The following is a 17543-nucleotide window of genomic DNA, read 5'->3' as shown; positions in this document are numbered from 1 at the left end:
TCCCCCAGGTGCCCACTGCAAATATTTTAACCCGTCAAGTGGGGGGCTCTTATCAGTTTCAGCAAGTGATGTGCTGCAGTCAGCTTGAGCCAGCTCTCAAGAACTTATTACGAGGATCTCTTCTCAACTCCATGTCCAGTAACATTATGTTGATAGCTCGAAATCAGTCCTAATGGGAGTACTCACACCACAGAGATTAGTGAATGCTACAAAGCATGGCTTTCTTTTTTCCTGAAGAGCCAGCTGTTAACACACTTGTCGGATACACCACTGGCTCTAGTCTTTAATTGCAAGCAAAGCACCACATTTAAACCACTACTCACACAACCACTGAACAAAAGGGGAATATTAGTGTACTATCTGAAAGAAACACAAACAGAAAATTATATTGAAAAAAATATATGTATGTATGACGGTAACTTGTGAAAGGGTAGTAATTGACAAGTCAAGATTGTGCCTCTAGGTCTTAAACAAACCCAAAATAATTAATGTTGGTAAAAAATATCTGCAATAAGCTATTCATTTATTGGCAAGTTTTGAATTTTCATTTAGCATGCAAAAGAGCTACAGGTGATAAACCACATACTTGCATCAGGAAAGTATCAAACAAAAATGATGTACTTAGAAACATAGAAAATACAACTTAAAATTTTAATGTGTTTTTTGTGTCTTATTCTTTTTTGTTTAGATATAATTTGAACCATGTTTCAACCATGTTTCTTTTTTTTTCCTTTTTTTTTTTTTCTTTTGAGACAGAGTCTCACTCTGTCACCAGGCTGGAGTGCAGCGGCACGATCTTGGCTCACTGCAACCTCCATCTCCCAGGTCTAAGCGATTCTTCTGCCTCAGCCTCCCAAGTAGCTGGGAGTACAGGTGCACACCACCATGTCCAGCTAATTTTTGTATTTTTTGGAAGAGATGGGGTTTCATCATGTTGGCCAGGATGGTCTCAATCTCTTGGCCTCATGATCTGCTCGCCTCAGCGTCTCAAAGTGCTGGGATTACAGGTATGAGACACTGCGCCCGGCCTGAACTATTCCAATCCTAACATTGGTATGTCCTTTTACAGTCCTTCCTGGTGTCTTCTTCCTTATTAAAATAGTACCAGTGGTTGTCAGGCAGCTTTATCTTATATCTCTGTATCATTTAAAATGAAATTGAAATATCACTTCTTTTAGCCAGAAAAGAAAATGGAATGGCTAATTTGGTGAATCCACTACCTGTTCATACACTAAGTTGCCGACCCCTGGAGCTCAGAGGCTGGAGGCAAGGCTGTGAAGCTGTGAGGTAAGCGTGGAGGTGAGGGCTCAGTCATAGTGGACCTTGCCCTTGACCACCCCAAAGCTAGGTAAGTCTCCATTGCAAAGAGTCTGGAGTGGTGAATGAGGCCTGTTTTCCAAGTCACTTTGGTCACCTTGGTCACCCTTTGTCACCTTCATCATGTACTTTCGAAAGGCCTTTTGAATAACTGCAGCACATCTTTCCTCTTCCTTTCTCTTGGTGGTGGTGACTATGGGTTCATACAACTTCTTGAGAGGATTGGTTTCCATGAACTTCTCTTCCATCATTGCTTTCATGCTATCCAGGCCATCAGACCCACCAAGTACCCTAGCGGTGAAGGCGAAAAGAATATCCATGCAGTGGAGGCGATCTCCACTCACCATGGGCAAGTCCATTACTAGAAATTGATATTTATTTGGCTTTGCCACACGCAAAGGCTCAGGCAAGGCATCAGCAAAGTCAGAAAGGGCAGAATATTCAATAAATTGTGTTGCTTCTGGGTCAAACTTTTCCCACACTTCGTAAAATATGTCAAAGTCATCTTCACCCAAAGGGTCCTCACTTTCTTCAGTGGCTGTATTGAAGTTCTCTAAAATCACAGCAATGTACATGTTGACAACAATGAGAAAGGAGATGATAATGTAACTGACAAAGTAAGATGTGGCTATGCCAGGGAGGTGGCAGTTTTCTGAGGAGTTGTTACATGATTCTTTTGATCGCAGCATGGGGCTGAGCAGGGAATCCCAACCTGCTGATGTGCTTATCTGGAAGAGACACAGCATGCTTCCGGTAAAAGTCTTGAAGTTGAAAATATCATCAATTCCAGACTCTGGATTCACTTTGGAAAACCAGTTCATACCCAAAATGGCATAGATAAACATAATCAGAAAGAGTAGAAGACCAATGTTGAACAGAGAAGGGAGCGACATCATCAGAGCAAAGAGGAGAGTCCTGATTCCTCGTGCAGCTCGGACAAGCCTCAGGATTCGGCCAATCCGAGCCAAGCGGACAATTCTGAAGAGCGTCGGAGGGAAAGGAATGTACTCCTGACTTTCCAAGGTAGAAATCATTGTACCTCAGAAGAAGGGAGAAAAGTCAATGAGTTTCCAGAAGGCACACTGGTTTCAGCTCCAGCCTGTCTCCTGCCTCAGAATCCTATGGGGGCCAACTTTTTATCAACACTTTGTAGCTCGTGTACAAAACTAAGAATTTCTTTTACCACTATCAGGGAAAATACTTATCTGTGTCTTAATTCAGAAAATAGTTTCCAAGGGCCATACAATTTTAGATGGGATCGGATGTCTAAAATATTAGAGACAACTAAGGAAAGGAATGCAGTTTATGAAAGCCTATTTTGTGAGTTATGTACTTGAAGTGTATTATCTATGTTGGGTTTTTAAAGCCACTCAGGAAGTAATAAATACAACAGGTTTCCATATGTATTGAATATATAGAATATAGAATGTAAAACAGATAAACTAGAGCTTGAGTCTTTTAGACTAGAGTGCAAGGAGAGATTTCTGCTACAGAAGGTTGCCTTGAGCCTGAGCTGCCAGTGGAAATTGTAGAATCCCCAATCCCAAAGTTCCTTAAAAGGGACAGGTCCTTATTTGTGTAGAATTTAAATACAGCCCTACTACAGGTGAGGACAGTTTATCTGCTGACAGAGCCACAGTGTATGTAGGGCTCGAGGGAAATGGTAGCATTGGAATGCCCAACTTTAGGCTGAAGCTGCCCATGGATTGTTCTTATTTGTCATCCTCATTCCAAGGACTTCTGAGATCCAAACTCAAAAAGCTCAAGGGAACACAATTTGGAGATACTTTCTCTGTTGCTGCAAACCCCATAAATGTCATTTCAAAGGTTTGATCAAATAGCTGAATATGTGACCTAAAATGTTGCCCTGTTCTTCCATTGTCTGCTCTGCAGGCAAGTGATGCAAGGATTTAAGACAATTCACATTTTGGCCTAAACATTATAGAATGGTTGGAACATACTTGCCTTGTGTAGACATGGCCTTGTTCTTGCTTTGAGAGTCTTCTAGGGTCGTTAGGGGTCATGGGCAGTCTTTGAGTGCTGATGACCCTAATGACCTTCAGTGTCCTCTAAGGTCACTAGGGGTCTATTAGGGGTTATGGCCAGCAGAACACACTGCTGTCACCTAATGACTAAAGAGAGCTAGTTGATTATATACTTCACTGACTCCTCAATTGTGCCAAAGAAGTTTAATTCATACCTTAATTGGGAAGTCAACCCGGAGAGATGTAAAATTTATTAAGTGCTAATTCAGCAACAACTGGAGGAGTCCCATCATTTAAGATTTACCTCCTCTATGAATATTTCTTGGGCTGATCAAGCTCATAGTAATCTGTTCTTTCTCTGAGCTCATTTCTGCTTTGCACCATGTGATTTGGTGTTCAATTAATTTCCCTATCTTTTTTTGGCACTTTAAGATGAGTAAGCCGTAATACCTCAACTAAATTGTTAACTCCTAGAGACAGATTCATTTCAACTCACATTCATTTTGCATTTCTCCAAAAACTTAGGAAAGAGCTTGGAAAAGTATTGAGGCTAAGCGTTGGATGGCAGAAACATTGGCAAAGGCATATAAAACTCTGTCCACATTAGTAAGATTAATATATGGATTAATCCTACTGCTGAGTATTATCTGGCTTAATATGTGGATTTTCTCATCCACTGGAGCAAATGCCAGACAGCATGTATAACTGCAATTGCTTAGCAGTTGTTCAAAGGACAAAAGTCAGAAACATTTTCACAAACTGCATGATGCTTGGCATTGCATGGAAGGAACTTTGGAATGAATGAGCTGCTCTTTACTCATCAGAGGAAGGGATCTCTGAGTTCTTAGAGGGCCCGCCCCAGACATCCGACCACCTTTTTTTTTTTTTTTTTTTTTTTTGCTGCTGTCAGTTTCACCAGGACTTGTGATTGGAACTGACTAATAAAAATTAAAGGTCTACTTAACTGTAAACTCATAGAATAATCTATTGCTAAGCTTTATCTACATTAACATCATGGCTTAAAAACCAGAAAACACTACGAACTGTAGCATATTTTTTGTTGTTCTCTGAAACATCTGCATTGCTGCAGTAGCATTAGGAACCAAAATATCGTGATCCAATATATCTGTTTGATGCATTCTTTCTGAGATCGCACAAAAGTTTCCACTTGGAAAACCAGTTTTCTTTGTCTTCATTGCGTTTTGAACTATGAGAAGGCCTCCTGGACAGTTTTACATAATTACAAAAAGTTAACGATTTAATTAAAACCAAACTTCAAACACCCAGAGTAAGCACTTATGGTTTAGCCATGAATAATTTAATTTTAAAGATGATGTGTGTATGTGTGTGTTTTATAAGAAGGTGTATGGCAATAACCTTCTTTCTTTTGTATTCTTTTACAAACCTTTTAGTTAACCCTGCCTGTGATTAGGAAAAATATACTGATTAGAGAATGAGGCTGGTTAGTAAATGGGATCAAAGAATCTGAGACAAGCATAGTTCACACTATGGTTTAAGTTAACATGGGATATAGAATAGAAAAAAAAGCTTTGATTGTCTGAATGATATACTCTTGGAAGCCCAATCTAGAGTGGGCCATGGGGCCTTGAATAGGGGTTGAAAGGGGGCACAGCAGTGCCACAGGGGCACAATAATTGTGATCTGGCATCCATGTGGATTTTAAACAAAGGAAAAACATGGGCAGTAAATCCTTAAAACTACAAAATGCTCACAGGGCTTATAGTTGCACAGAAAAGGTAGAACTTTGACTCAATTAACTGAATAAATTAGGTTACCACCCCAAAAACTTCTGAGTCATTTTAATTTTGTCTATTTCCATTGAATACATTATCTGCATAATTATTTAACTCTATCTCAGTTGTGTATCGAGTTAAGGGAATGGAAATTACTCTCTATCTTCTAGCAACTTCCCAGTAGAGAATGGCATTAGTAACCCTGTCTATTCTTTAGGCCCAGTTTGATGCTTTGTGGATAGTTTGAACAAACTTCAAAAAATAGTAAGATTTACAAACTTACTTCTGGTTCTTAAAGCCCCTCTGACTGCTGATTTTACTTACTAACAATAGAAATAAGCACGACCACAGAGTCAAATAAATTCCAGCCATTGGTGAAGTAATATTGCCTCAAAGCGAAGATTTTGATGAGACATTCTAATGTAAAGATGACCACAAAGACCCAGTTGAGATGGTCAAGGGTGGATTTCACGGCTTTGGATTGGTCGTATGATTCAGCCATCATGCTAATCATGTTTAGGATAATGAGACTTATGATGATGATGTCAAAGATCTGGCTTGTGACTACGTCGAACACAAGACCTTGACATTTGTTCTGAGAAAAAAAAAGAAATTATAAATCATTTTGAATGCAAGAATAAAATTATATACAATAAAAAACAACATAAATACAACAGAATTTGTTTTTCCTTACAATTAAAGCACTTCCTTGAAAAATATACAGACCCTTTCCAAAGGGCAATAAATTCCTATAAATCCCCAGTGTTGCCTTATATATTTTCATTCAAATGTAATTAGTAACTGGTTTTAAGTGCTTAGGCTTACAGCTTTAAAACAAAAAATATTAAAACATTTAATTTTAAAATATTTTTTAAAACAAAAAATATTACAAAGTCTTAGTAACAAAATAACTTTGATGTGATTGATGATGTGCTTTGCTGAAATAAAACAGTGCATGTTGGATTTAATAATCAAAAGATGAATCTTGGTCTATATTTTATCTCTTTCTGTATTCTTACTTCAACAATATTAGTGCAGAGAATACCTGCTCACATAAGTATGTTGGAAAAAATGGAATTAATATCTTCAATGCTCCATTTACCAATTCACAATAATCAGAACTTAACCAAAATTCTGTATTCAAATACTTCTACAATGCCAATTTAAAAATTCTTGTTCACTTGAAGATAAAGCTAATAGATGAGATTATAATCCAATAATTACTAAAACTAAAACAGAAAAAATTATTAACTTATATTACAACAGAGGGTAAATTTACATGTGGTTTGTATACGGTGATTGGTCTGGCACAGGTTCTAACTCAAGTTTGCATGCCAAGTCTACCATATGTGGTGAAATTACTCAATTATTCCATGATTTTCTTTAATATAACTGCTGTGAAGCACTACTTAGTTCTTCACTTAGTGGAAAACTATTCCTAACTACAAACTCAGAAATTGAAATTTTACAGCATTCTTGACTATACGTTGGTACACATACAATCTGTGTACATATTATATTATATTATCATTTAATCAAAGTGGCTACACTATTATCTTTAGAGAACTCATATACCCCTAAGAATACATCTTTAGACACCCTAGGGATCTGTTATGTAACCCAGGCAAAGATGATGTTGGCTTGTGGTGGTGACAGCAGATAAAGATAAAAGCATGTATAAGAGCTAATGTGAGGTGGAAGCAAGAACTGTCAGAGAATTCAAATGTAGTGGGCTTTGGGAAAGTTAAGACTGAGAATATAGTTGCTGGTTGACGAAACCATTTAACCAGCCAGAGAGCAGAGGATGAGGAATATTAAAAGGAGATGGTGAGATCTGACCTGAGCATGTTGAGTTGAGGTGCCAGTGGGGGATTCAAGGGCAATGGCAGGTAGAAGTTTGAGTTTGGAAGTTAGAATACAGATGGCATTAATACTGATATGAATTAAAACCACAGGAGTGAATTATATATCACTTTGGGAGGGCAAGGGCAATGAGAGGAAGGAGGGTAGGGACAACACTGGAAGACACTACATTTCCATTGTGACTTTCAAGCCATGTGCTGGGAGCCCCAAAGCTTTTATCAAAGAGCCAGAAGACACTAGAAAGTCAAGTGCCTTTCCTATTTGAGCATGAATTTGGAAGTTAGAAAGGAGTTGGAGAAAAGGCACTTTCAAGGATGCACTCCAGGGAAGTGGGATGAAGGCCAAAAAGAAATATGAGGGAGGGTAAGTATTGGTTTTACAGTTAACTCTAACATCAAGACAAATAGAGAAGATTAAGAGCATAAATTACCTAAAGTGTTGGACTACCTAAAGTATTAGATGATCAAAAAAGCATTCTACATCACTTCAGAACGTATAGTGACTCCTATACCTCAGTATGAATTTTTAACCAAGAAATAAAGTCACCCTGTGAAGATGTTTCAAGAGAAATCAGAAGTGATTCCAAACCCCTTGTTCTATTACTGGAAACGAAATGTATCAATGCTCAGGCTAAAACAGCTATGTTTTCCTCCTATGCAATTGCTATTCATTTGTTTTAAGGGTCAAAAGCTAATATTTGGATTTTAGAGATGGAAAAAAAAAATCTCTGGGGAGATAAAGTTGTGGGTCAATGGCTAACTGTTGAAGTCTAAGCCCAGACTCAGGGACTTCTGGTGATACGATGTTGGATTTATCTCATGTGGCACTACTCTCTGGAATGTAAAAGTCAAGATAAACATGCAGTGTTAAGTGGTGAGATTGTGTTTTATTACCAGAATCATTCATTGAAGGCTTGATTCGTGAGTTGCAGCTACACAGGGAGAGCTGTGACTTTGCACCTACTCCCAGATAAGCCATGTGATAAACATGCTATAAAAGATGGTTAAGGAATGGAGGTGACAGCTTTCCTATGCTAATGTAGTCTGCACCCACTTTCAGTTCATCTTTTGCAGCCTAGCATACTCTGTGCAGTGCATCTATGTTGTTACAACTCCTGTTTGGCTGTGTGCTGCGTTGCTTGAAATACACTGATAAATGTGTGGGAATATATTGTGTCTTGTGACTCTTTTAGTTAATGCCAAACCCAAGACTAACTGGTAATGAATCAGTGGTTGTATAGCATGCATATGTGAACAAAAATTCTCTTTTCTTGTTGTTGGCTCAAGTTCAAGTACTTTAAAGTGAAATTAGTACTAGAAAGTGAGATTGGTATTTAAAAACTAGATTCAATTTAGGTAAACTGAAGTCCCATACACCGTTGGCAGGTTAAACCTCCCCAAATAAAATTTTATCATTAACCCTGTGGTCAAAAATCTATCACTACATAAAAGATAAATTCTAAATTCTTGGCCCTGACATTCATTGACATTTTTAGTGCATCACAAATACTTCATTTTAGTGTGATGGACTCTGTTTGTGCCTTAAAGCATATTTTTTATTCAATAAATAATTACTGAGAAGTTATTATTATTTTATGCCAAGTTCTATTGTGAGTGCCGAGAATAACAGTAAGTGAACTGCATTCATTATTTGGGATCTCAAGTTCAAATGGGAATCTCCAAATGATCTACATGCTTCAGATTGCAAGCCCCTCTTTCATACTGCTTTCCCTGATTTCTCAGCCTCCACTGACCTGCTCAGGTTTGGAGCTTTCAAACTTACTTGTCAGAGCTACCAACTCTGTTGTGCCTGTTGTACTACTTTATAATCCAATGCTCTCAAGTATGTATACAACATCTCAGCTCCTCAATTAGACTGCAAGCACAGAGCTGCCCTGGATGCTGCTTCTATCTTGTCCCACAGTACCTGACAGAGTAGGATTCATAGAGAGCAGGGATCAGCAAACCATGGCCTATAGGACAAATCCAGTGACCTATGTGTTATTGTACAGCCCATGAGCTCAGAATGGGTTTTACATTTTTAAATGTTTGGTAAAACAAAAATCAAAAGAAGAATAAAATTTTGCGACATACGATAATTATATAAAATCCAAATTTCCATGTACCTACATAAAGTTGTGTTGGAATACAGGCATGTTCATTTCTTCTATATTGTTTACGGCTGCTTCTGTGCCACAGTGGCAGAGTTGAGTACTATGACAGAGACAAATAGCCAGCAAAGACTAAAATATTTACTATCTGGGTCTTTAAGGAAAAGTCTGTCAATCCCTGATATACAAAGTTTGTCATAAATACTTGTAAAGTGGAAGTAAGTATACATGACCTTAACCTCACACTAACAAAAACTAGTAAAAAGTGTTATAAGTACATTTTAAACTGGTCAAAATTGAAAAAAGCAAAAACGGGAAGACGGGCAGAGAGGCGGCAAGGCTAATGTGCATCTCCCACCTGGATGGACAGAAAAACAGTGTGTGGAGACTCACACTGTGGACTTTTGCTTCAAGAACCACCGCAGGAACGTAACAAGAAAACCAGAAGAATTCACAGATCCTTTGAAAGAAGCGACATGCGACTGCAGACTGCACAAGACAGGTGAAAAGCAGTGAGTTCCCAAAGTGTGAGTGAGAGGGGGGAAAACCTGCCTCCGAACACACATCCCCACTGGGGAATCTGAAAATCCAGATCATGAGAGAAGGATGTAACCTTACCTAGAGCTGAAATGAATTCAGGGAGCTGCATCAAGTGCAAAAGTAGAAGCAGCAGCAGCAACCTTGAAGGTGCTCCCAGTCTCCAGCTTGAGCCCTGGAATGCCATTCCTGACTGTATCTCACAGGGGCCTTCTGAGAAGGCAGACAGACAAATAAAAGAGGGACCATAGGGTGAAAGAAACTTCCAATTAGATTTTGTGATAATTTCAACTGGGCACAAACTTCCTTGAGCAGAATCCAGGGGGCTAACGGGAATTGCTGCAGACACAAGTGCAGGAGCTGCCGACGTCGTGGGCAGACAGGGAGGGATGTGGCCTGAAAGCCATGCTTGCTTTGTAAGCAGGGAAACTTATGACCTGGGGCAGGTCTGAGATCCCTGCATAGGCTGCCTGGGTCTAAACTTCATGCAGTTAGTAGGGCACTGCAGGAGCAAGACCAGCCTCACCAACTGTGTGGGAGCTGGGCAAGGCCTTTCACTACTCACTATCCCCCACTTCCCTGGTGAACTATACTGCACAGCTAGAGGTAGCCATAATCCCCTCTGGAACATAACCCCATTGGCCTGAGGACCACCTCCTCACCCCCCACAGTGGTTATGGCAAACCCCACTCAAGGACAGTCTTCACTTGGATCTGCCTAACCCTGCCCCCACCTGACGGTTTTTCTCTACCTGTCCTGGTAGCTGCACACAAAAAACATAAACCCTTACGGCTCTGCCCATCACCTGAAAAGTCAGAATACTTCCCCTGGCCAACCTAGGGCAAGCATATATCCCACTGCTAATAGTATGGCTGGTGCTCTCTTGAAAGCACCACCTCCTGGCTGGAGGTCAACCAACTCAGGACGTGACTGCAATTCATGACAGAATAGCCCTGATCCCAGGAAGGAGAAGACGACAGCTAATTCTACTGCCTGCAACATCCTGGCTAACCAGAGGTCCTGAGCTGTCCACGTGACAACTTCACTGCTAGTATAACCAGTATTCGAGAAAACCAGCATAATGAATGTATCTAAAACCAAGGACTCTGAGACTCTACTTCACTCTCCTGCCACTTCCACCAGAGCAGGTGCTGGTATCCACAGCTGGGAGACCTGAAAACAGATCATATCACAGGACTCTTTGCAAACACTCCCCAGCACCACCCCAGAGCCTGGTAGCCCTGCCAGGTGGCTAGACCCAGAAGAGCAGGAACAATCACTGCAGTCTGGCTTTCAGGAAGCCCCATCTCTAGGGAAGGGGGAGTGTACCACATCAGGGGATTACCCTGTGGGACAAAAGAATCTGAAGAGCAGGCCTTGAGTTCCAGATATTTCTGCTGGTGAGTAGTTTCTCACAGCAGAAACACAACTGCAGTGCTGGCACAGTAGGGAAAGTCTGCACCTCTACCCCAGTGGGCAGGTATCCTCTGTGATTGGGAAGGGCCTTGGAGAAGAGGTCCTTGTTTTCCCCTGGCACTCCACTGCAGACACAGCTGGGGCTTCCCCCACAGGAACACAGTACGGAGGCATCAATACACAGCCTGTCTGGAACAATCCAGGGTGAGTGTGGCCCCACAGAAGCAGCGCACTCCAGATTCAGGCCTGTGTGAGAGGCAGAGTCACAATTCCTCCCTATTTGGAACATCAACATTCCTACAGATGAAAAGAGGTGGCTGTCTGATATGAAGAGCCAAAACACTGGGACAGGAGTGAGGCTATAAGGTGAATAGCTTTCTGGCTGACCTGGCAGAGGAGCTGCGGTAGCTTCTCCTCTTCACCCTGATAAAACAGCACATCTGAGAGCTCTCACAGCCACCTTCATCACGGCTGGGACCTCAGCCCACTGTTGGATACTACATTTACCCACCTGCCTTAGCCATAGCTAGTGCCTACCTAGGAATACCTTCCCTATTGGCTTGAAACCTGAATCATCAACTCAGTAAATAAAACACTAGGAGAAAATTACATAAATAAATAAAAATGTACACCATGAGAGAACCAGATAAGCTGCAAGAGATCCCTGCCATTCCAACCCCATAGGAGACAGTGAACTTGCCAGCACACTAAGACTATTACTACTACAACCAGCATCAGGAAAAGCCAGTGCACAATTGTGTCTGGAATTGGTGGGTTTTTGGTCTCACCGACTTCAAGAATGAAGCCGCAGACCCTCGCAGTGAGTGTTACAGTTCTTAAAGATGGTGTGTCTGGAGTTTGTTCCTTCTGATGTTCGGACATGTTTGGAGTTTCTTCCCTCTCGTGTGTTTGTGGTCTCGCTGGCTTCAGGAGTGAAGCAGCAGACCTTAGTGGTGAGTGTTACAGCTCTTAAGGTGGCATGTCAGGAGTTGTTCATTCCTCCCGGTGGGTTCGTGGTCTCGCTAGCCTTAGAAGTGAAGCTGCAGACCTTCACGGTGAGTGTTACAGCTCAAAAAAGCAGTGTGGACCCAAACAGTGAGCAACAACAAGATTTACTGCAAAGAGCAAAAGAACAAAGCTTCCACAGCCTGGAAAGCGACCCCAGCAGGTTTCCCCTACTGGCTCAGGCAGCCTGCTTTTAATCCCTTATCTGGCCCCACCCATATCCTCCTGATTGGCCCATTTTACAGAGAGCTGATTGGTCCGTTTTGACAGGGTGTTGATTGGTGCATTTACAATACTCTAGCTAGACATAAAAGCCAAGTCCTCACCAGATTAACTAGATACAGAGCACTGATTGGTGCATTTACAAACCTTGAGCTAGACACAGAATGCTGATTGGTGCATTTACAATCTTCTAGCTAGACATAAAAGTTCTCCAAGTCCTCACCAAATTAACTAAACACAGAGTATTGATTGGTGTGTTTACAAACCTTGAGCTAGACACAGGGTGCTGATTGGTGCATTTACAATCCTTTAGACAGACATAAAGGTTCTCCAAGTCCCCACTAGATTAGCTAGATACAGAATACTGATTGGTGTATTTACAAACCTTGAGCTAGACACAGGGTGCTGATTGATGTGTTTACAATCCCAGAGCTAGACACACAGTGCTGACTGGTGCATTTACAAACCTTTAGCTAGACACAGTGCTAGACAGAAAAGTTCTCCAAGTCCCCACTAGATTAGCTAGATACAGAGCACTGACTGGTGCATTTGCAAACCTTGAGCTAGACACAGGGTGCTGATTGGTGTGTTTACAAACCTTGAGCTAGACACAGAGTGCTGATTGGTGTATTTACACTCCCTTAGCTAGACATAAAGGTTCTCCAAGTCCCCACTAGACCTAGGAGCCCAGTCAGCTTCACCTAGTGGATCCTGCACCAGGGCCACAGGTGGAGCTGCCTGCCAGTCCTGCGCCACATGCCCACACTCCTCAGCTCTTGGGCGGTTGATGGGACCCAGCACCGTGGAACAGGGGGCGGTGCTCATAGGGGAGGCTCGGGCCACGCAGGAGCCCACGGTGGGGGGAGGCTCAGGCATGGTGGGCTGTGGGTCCCGAGCCCTGCCCCATGGGGAGGCAGCTAAGGCCCAGCGAGAATTGGAGCGCAGTACCAGTGGGCCGGCACTACCCGGGGACCCAGCACACCCTCTGCAGCTGCTGGCCAGGGTGCTAAGCCCCTCACTGCCTGGGGCCGGCAGCAGCAGCCGGCAGCTCCAAGTGTGGGGCCCACCGAGCCCACGCCTACCTGGAACTCGCACTGGCCCATAAGCACCTTGCGCAGCCTCGGTTCCCACCCGCACCTCTCCCTCCATACCTCCCGGCAAGCAGAGGGAGCCGGCTCCAGCCTTGGCCAGCCCAGAGAGGGGCTCCCACAGTGCAGCAGCAGGCTGAAGGGCTTCTCAAGCGTGACCAGAGTGGGCGCCAAGGCTGAGGATGCACCAAGAGCGAGCAAGGGCTGCCAGCACACTGTCCCCTCTCACAATGACTCTCTATAACTAAGGATCTCATATACAGTCTTTACTCCTACAAGTACCAATAATCAAATTAGGCTAAAATACACACGGATGTTAAAGAGGGAAATATTTTAAATTTTAAAAAAATTTTAAAAAATGTTCAATTAAAATTAAATCCAAGAACAATTTTAAGTAATAAAATAAGTAACAATTTTTCACCCAAGTGAAAAGGAACGAGAAAAGTAATTCTGGTAATATGACAAGACAGGGTTCTGTAACACCTCCAAAAGATCATACTAGCTTCCCAGCAATGGATCCAAACCAAGAAGAAATCTCTGAATTTCCAGATAGAGAATTCAGAAGATTGATTATTAAGCTAATCAAGGAGATACCAAAGAAAGGTGAAAACCCACTTAAAGAAATTTAAAAAACAATACAAGAGATGGATAAAAAAATTTTCCAGAGAAATAGATATCATAAAGAAAAAAATAGTCACAACTTCTGGAAGTGAAAGACACACCCAGGGAAATGCAAAATGCCATGCTAAGTTTCAACAATAGACTAGGACAAGTAGAAGAACTTTAGAGCTCAAAGACAAGGCTTTTGAATTAAAAACCAATCAGACAAAGATAAAGAAAAAGTTTAAAAAATGAATGAAGCCTCCAAGACATTTAGGATTATGTTAAATGGCTAAACCTAAGAATAACTGGTCTTCCTGATGAAGAAGAGATATCTAAAGTTCAGAAAACTTACTTGAAGAAATAATTGAGGAAAACTTTCCTGGCCTCATTAGAAATCTAGACAACCAAATAGGAAGCTCAAAAAACTTCTGGGAAGTTCATCAGAAAAAGATTATCACCTAGGAACATAGTCATCAAGTTATCCAAAGTCAAGATGAAGGAAAGAATCAAGAGCTGTGAGACAAAAGAATTAGATAACCTATAAAGGAAAACCTATAAGATTAACAGTTAACTTCTCAGCAGAAGCCTTACCAGCTGGAAGGAACTGGGGTCCTATTTTTAGCCTCCATAAACAACGTAATTGTCAGCCAAGAATTTTGTATCCAGTGAAACTAGGCTTCATAAATGAGGGAGAGATAAAGTCTTTTTCAGACAAATAAATGCTGAGAGAATTCATCACCACCAAACCAACACTACAAGAAATGCAAAAAGGAATTCTAAATTATGAAACAAAGCCTTGAAATATACCAAAACCAAACAAACAAAACCTCCTTTAAGCTGTCCTTGTTCATTCCTGGGTATAGGCTGAACTAACTTTGGGAAGGAATTCAATTCATGGCTTGACTTTAAAACAAAATTGATAATAGATATTACCCAAAAAGACCCCATCCTCTTGCCTGGGGACCAGGCTGCCTTTGCAGGACTAACAAATTAGCTATAAGATTAGAAATTAGGGTTTAGGGGTCGTGCAGCCTCTGGGCTCCAAGAGTCTGAACCTCCTCAAATTGCTCCTGGAGATAACATCAGTATTGTAAAACCTAAGATCAGTGCTTGAGATATTTTGCAGACCCTGCACTGGATGGATCAGCTGACACCACCCGGACCCATAATCGGGCTCAACTGGTTCTGCCATTCCACCCAGGAACAGAAGACAGCAAGAAAACCTCACTTTGACCCCCTATGATTCCATATCAAACCTGACCAATTAGCACTCCCCATTTCCCTAGCCCCTACCCACCAAATTATCTTTCAAAACTCTGATCCCTGAATGCTTGGGGAGACTGATGTGAGTAATAATAAAACTCCCATCTCTCACACAGCCAGCTCTGCGTGAATTACTCTTTCTCCATTGCAATTCCCCCCCATCTTGATAAACTGGCTCTGACTAGGCAGAGGGCAAGGGTGGTTACACTGACACTAAAAGACAGAGAAAGAGGAACTCCTCCCTAAATCATTCTACGAAGCCAGTATCACCCTAATACCAAAACCAGGAAACGACACAACAAAAAAGAAAACTACAGACCAATATCCCTGATGACAATAGGTGCAAAATACTCAAAAAATACTAGCTAACTAAATCCAACTCAAAAAATACTAGCTAACTAAATCCAACAGCATATCAAAAAGAAAATCCACCATGATCAAGTGGGCTTTATACCAGGAATGCAGGGATGGTTTAACACACACAAGCCAATAAGCATGATACATCACATAAACAGAATTAAAAACAAAAATTATATGATCATCTCAATAGACACAGAAAAAACATTTGACAAAATCAGCATCTCTTTATGATAAAAAACCCTCAGCAAAATTGGCATAGAGGGAACACAGCACAAGGTAGTAAAAGCCATCTGTGACAAACCCACAGCCAACATCATACTGAACAGATAATGGTTGAAAGCATTCCCCATGACAACTGGGACAAGATAAGGATGCCCACTTTCACTACTCCTATTCAATATAGCACTGGAAGTCCTAGTCAGAGCAATCAGATAAGAGAAAGAAATAAAGAGCATTCAAATTGGAAAAGAGGAAGTCAAACTATTGCTGTTTGCCAAGGATATGACTGTATATTTAGAACACCCTGAAGACTCATCCAAAAAACTCCTAGATCTGATAAATGAATTCAGTAAAGTTTCAGGATACAAATGCAATGTACATAAATCAGTAGCACTGCTATACACCAACAACAACCAAGCTGAGAAACAAATCAAGAATTCAATGTATTTTACAACAGCTGTAGAAAAACATAAAATACTTAGAAATATACCCAACCAAGGAGATGAAATATACCCAACCAAGGAGATGAAAGATCTCTATAGGGAAAACTACAAAACACTGCTGAAAAAAATCATTAATGACACAAACAAATGGAAACACATTCCCCTGCTCATGGATAGGTAGAATTAACATTGTGAAAATGACCATACTGTTAAAAGCAATCTACAGACTCAATGCAATTCCCAACAAAATACCACCATCATCCTTCACAGGACTAGAAAAAAATTCTTGAAATTCATATGGAACCATAAAAGAGCCTGCATAGCCAAAGCAAGACAAAGCAAAAAGAACAAATATGGAGGAATCACATTACCAGACTTTAAACTATACTACAAGGCCATAGTTACTGAAACAGCATGGTACTGGTATAAAAACAAGCATGTAGGCCAGTGGAACAGAATAGAGAACCCCCCAAAAAAGCCAAATAGTTACAGCCAATTGATCTTTGGCAAAGCAAACAAACATAAATTGGGGAAAGGGCACCCTATTCCACAAATTGTGTTGGGATAATTGGCAATTCACATTAGAAGAATTAAGCTAGATCCTCGTCTTTCACCTGGTACAAAAATTAACTCAAGATGGATCAGACTTAACTCTAAGACCTGAAACCATACAAATTCTAGAATATAACATCAAGAAAACGCTTCCAGATATTGGCTTAGGCAAATAATTCATGACCGAGAACCCAAATGCAAATGCAACAAAAATAAATAAATGAGACCTAATTAAACTAAAAATCTTCTGCACGGCAAAAGAAATAATCAGCAGAGTAAAGAGAAAACTCACCAAGTGGGAGAACATATTCACACACTTTGCATCTGACAAAAGACTAATATTCAGGATCTAAAAGGAACTCAAACGAATCATCAAGACAAAAACAATTCTATCCAAAAGTAGGCAAAGGACATAATCAGACAATTCTCAAAAAAAGGTTTACAAATGGCCAGGAAAACATAGAAAAAAAAAGCTCAACATCACTAATTCTTAGGCAAATGCAAATTAAAACCACAATGGGATGCCACCTTACTCCTGCAAGAATGATCATAATTTAAAAATCAAAAAAAAAAAATAGATGTTGGCATGGATGTGGTGAAAAGGAAACACTTTTACACTATTGGTGGCAATGTAGACTAGTATAACCATCATAAAAACCAGTATGGAAATTCCTTAAAGATCCAAAAGGAGAACTACTATTCGATTAAGCAATCTCACTACTAAGTACCTACCCAAAGGAAAATAAGTTATTATATGAAAAAGACACTTACACACACCACGTTTGTAGCTGCACAATTCTCAATGG

At 40.8% G+C, this 17543-nt stretch overlaps 1 protein-coding gene across 3 annotated transcripts in view; it reads right to left on the bottom strand.

Annotated features, from left to right (window-relative positions):
* Positions 1-361: 361 nt before the first annotated feature.
* Positions 362-17543, bottom strand: part of SCN11A (sodium voltage-gated channel alpha subunit 11) — a 210005-nt gene continuing 192823 nt past the window's right edge. For 2 of the 3 annotated variants that reach the window (XM_037988429.2, XM_007971729.3), the window contains 2 exons: positions 5381-5651; positions 362-2356 (listed from right to left, as the gene is read on the bottom strand). In XM_037988429.2, coding sequence (XP_037844357.1) covers positions 1308-2356; positions 5381-5651 — 1320 coding nt within the window. In that variant the 3' untranslated portion in view covers positions 362-1307. The remainder of the gene's footprint in view (positions 2357-5380; positions 5652-17543) is intronic. The other variant, XM_037988430.2, reaches the window with a different exon arrangement.

This window comes from Chlorocebus sabaeus, chromosome 15 (genome assembly GCF_047675955.1).
Source record: "Chlorocebus sabaeus isolate Y175 chromosome 15, mChlSab1.0.hap1, whole genome shotgun sequence".
NCBI classification, from domain to species: domain Eukaryota; kingdom Metazoa; phylum Chordata; class Mammalia; order Primates; family Cercopithecidae; genus Chlorocebus; species Chlorocebus sabaeus.
Note: the sequence above shows the minus strand (reverse complement) of the source record. Positions and strands in the feature narration are given on the sequence as shown.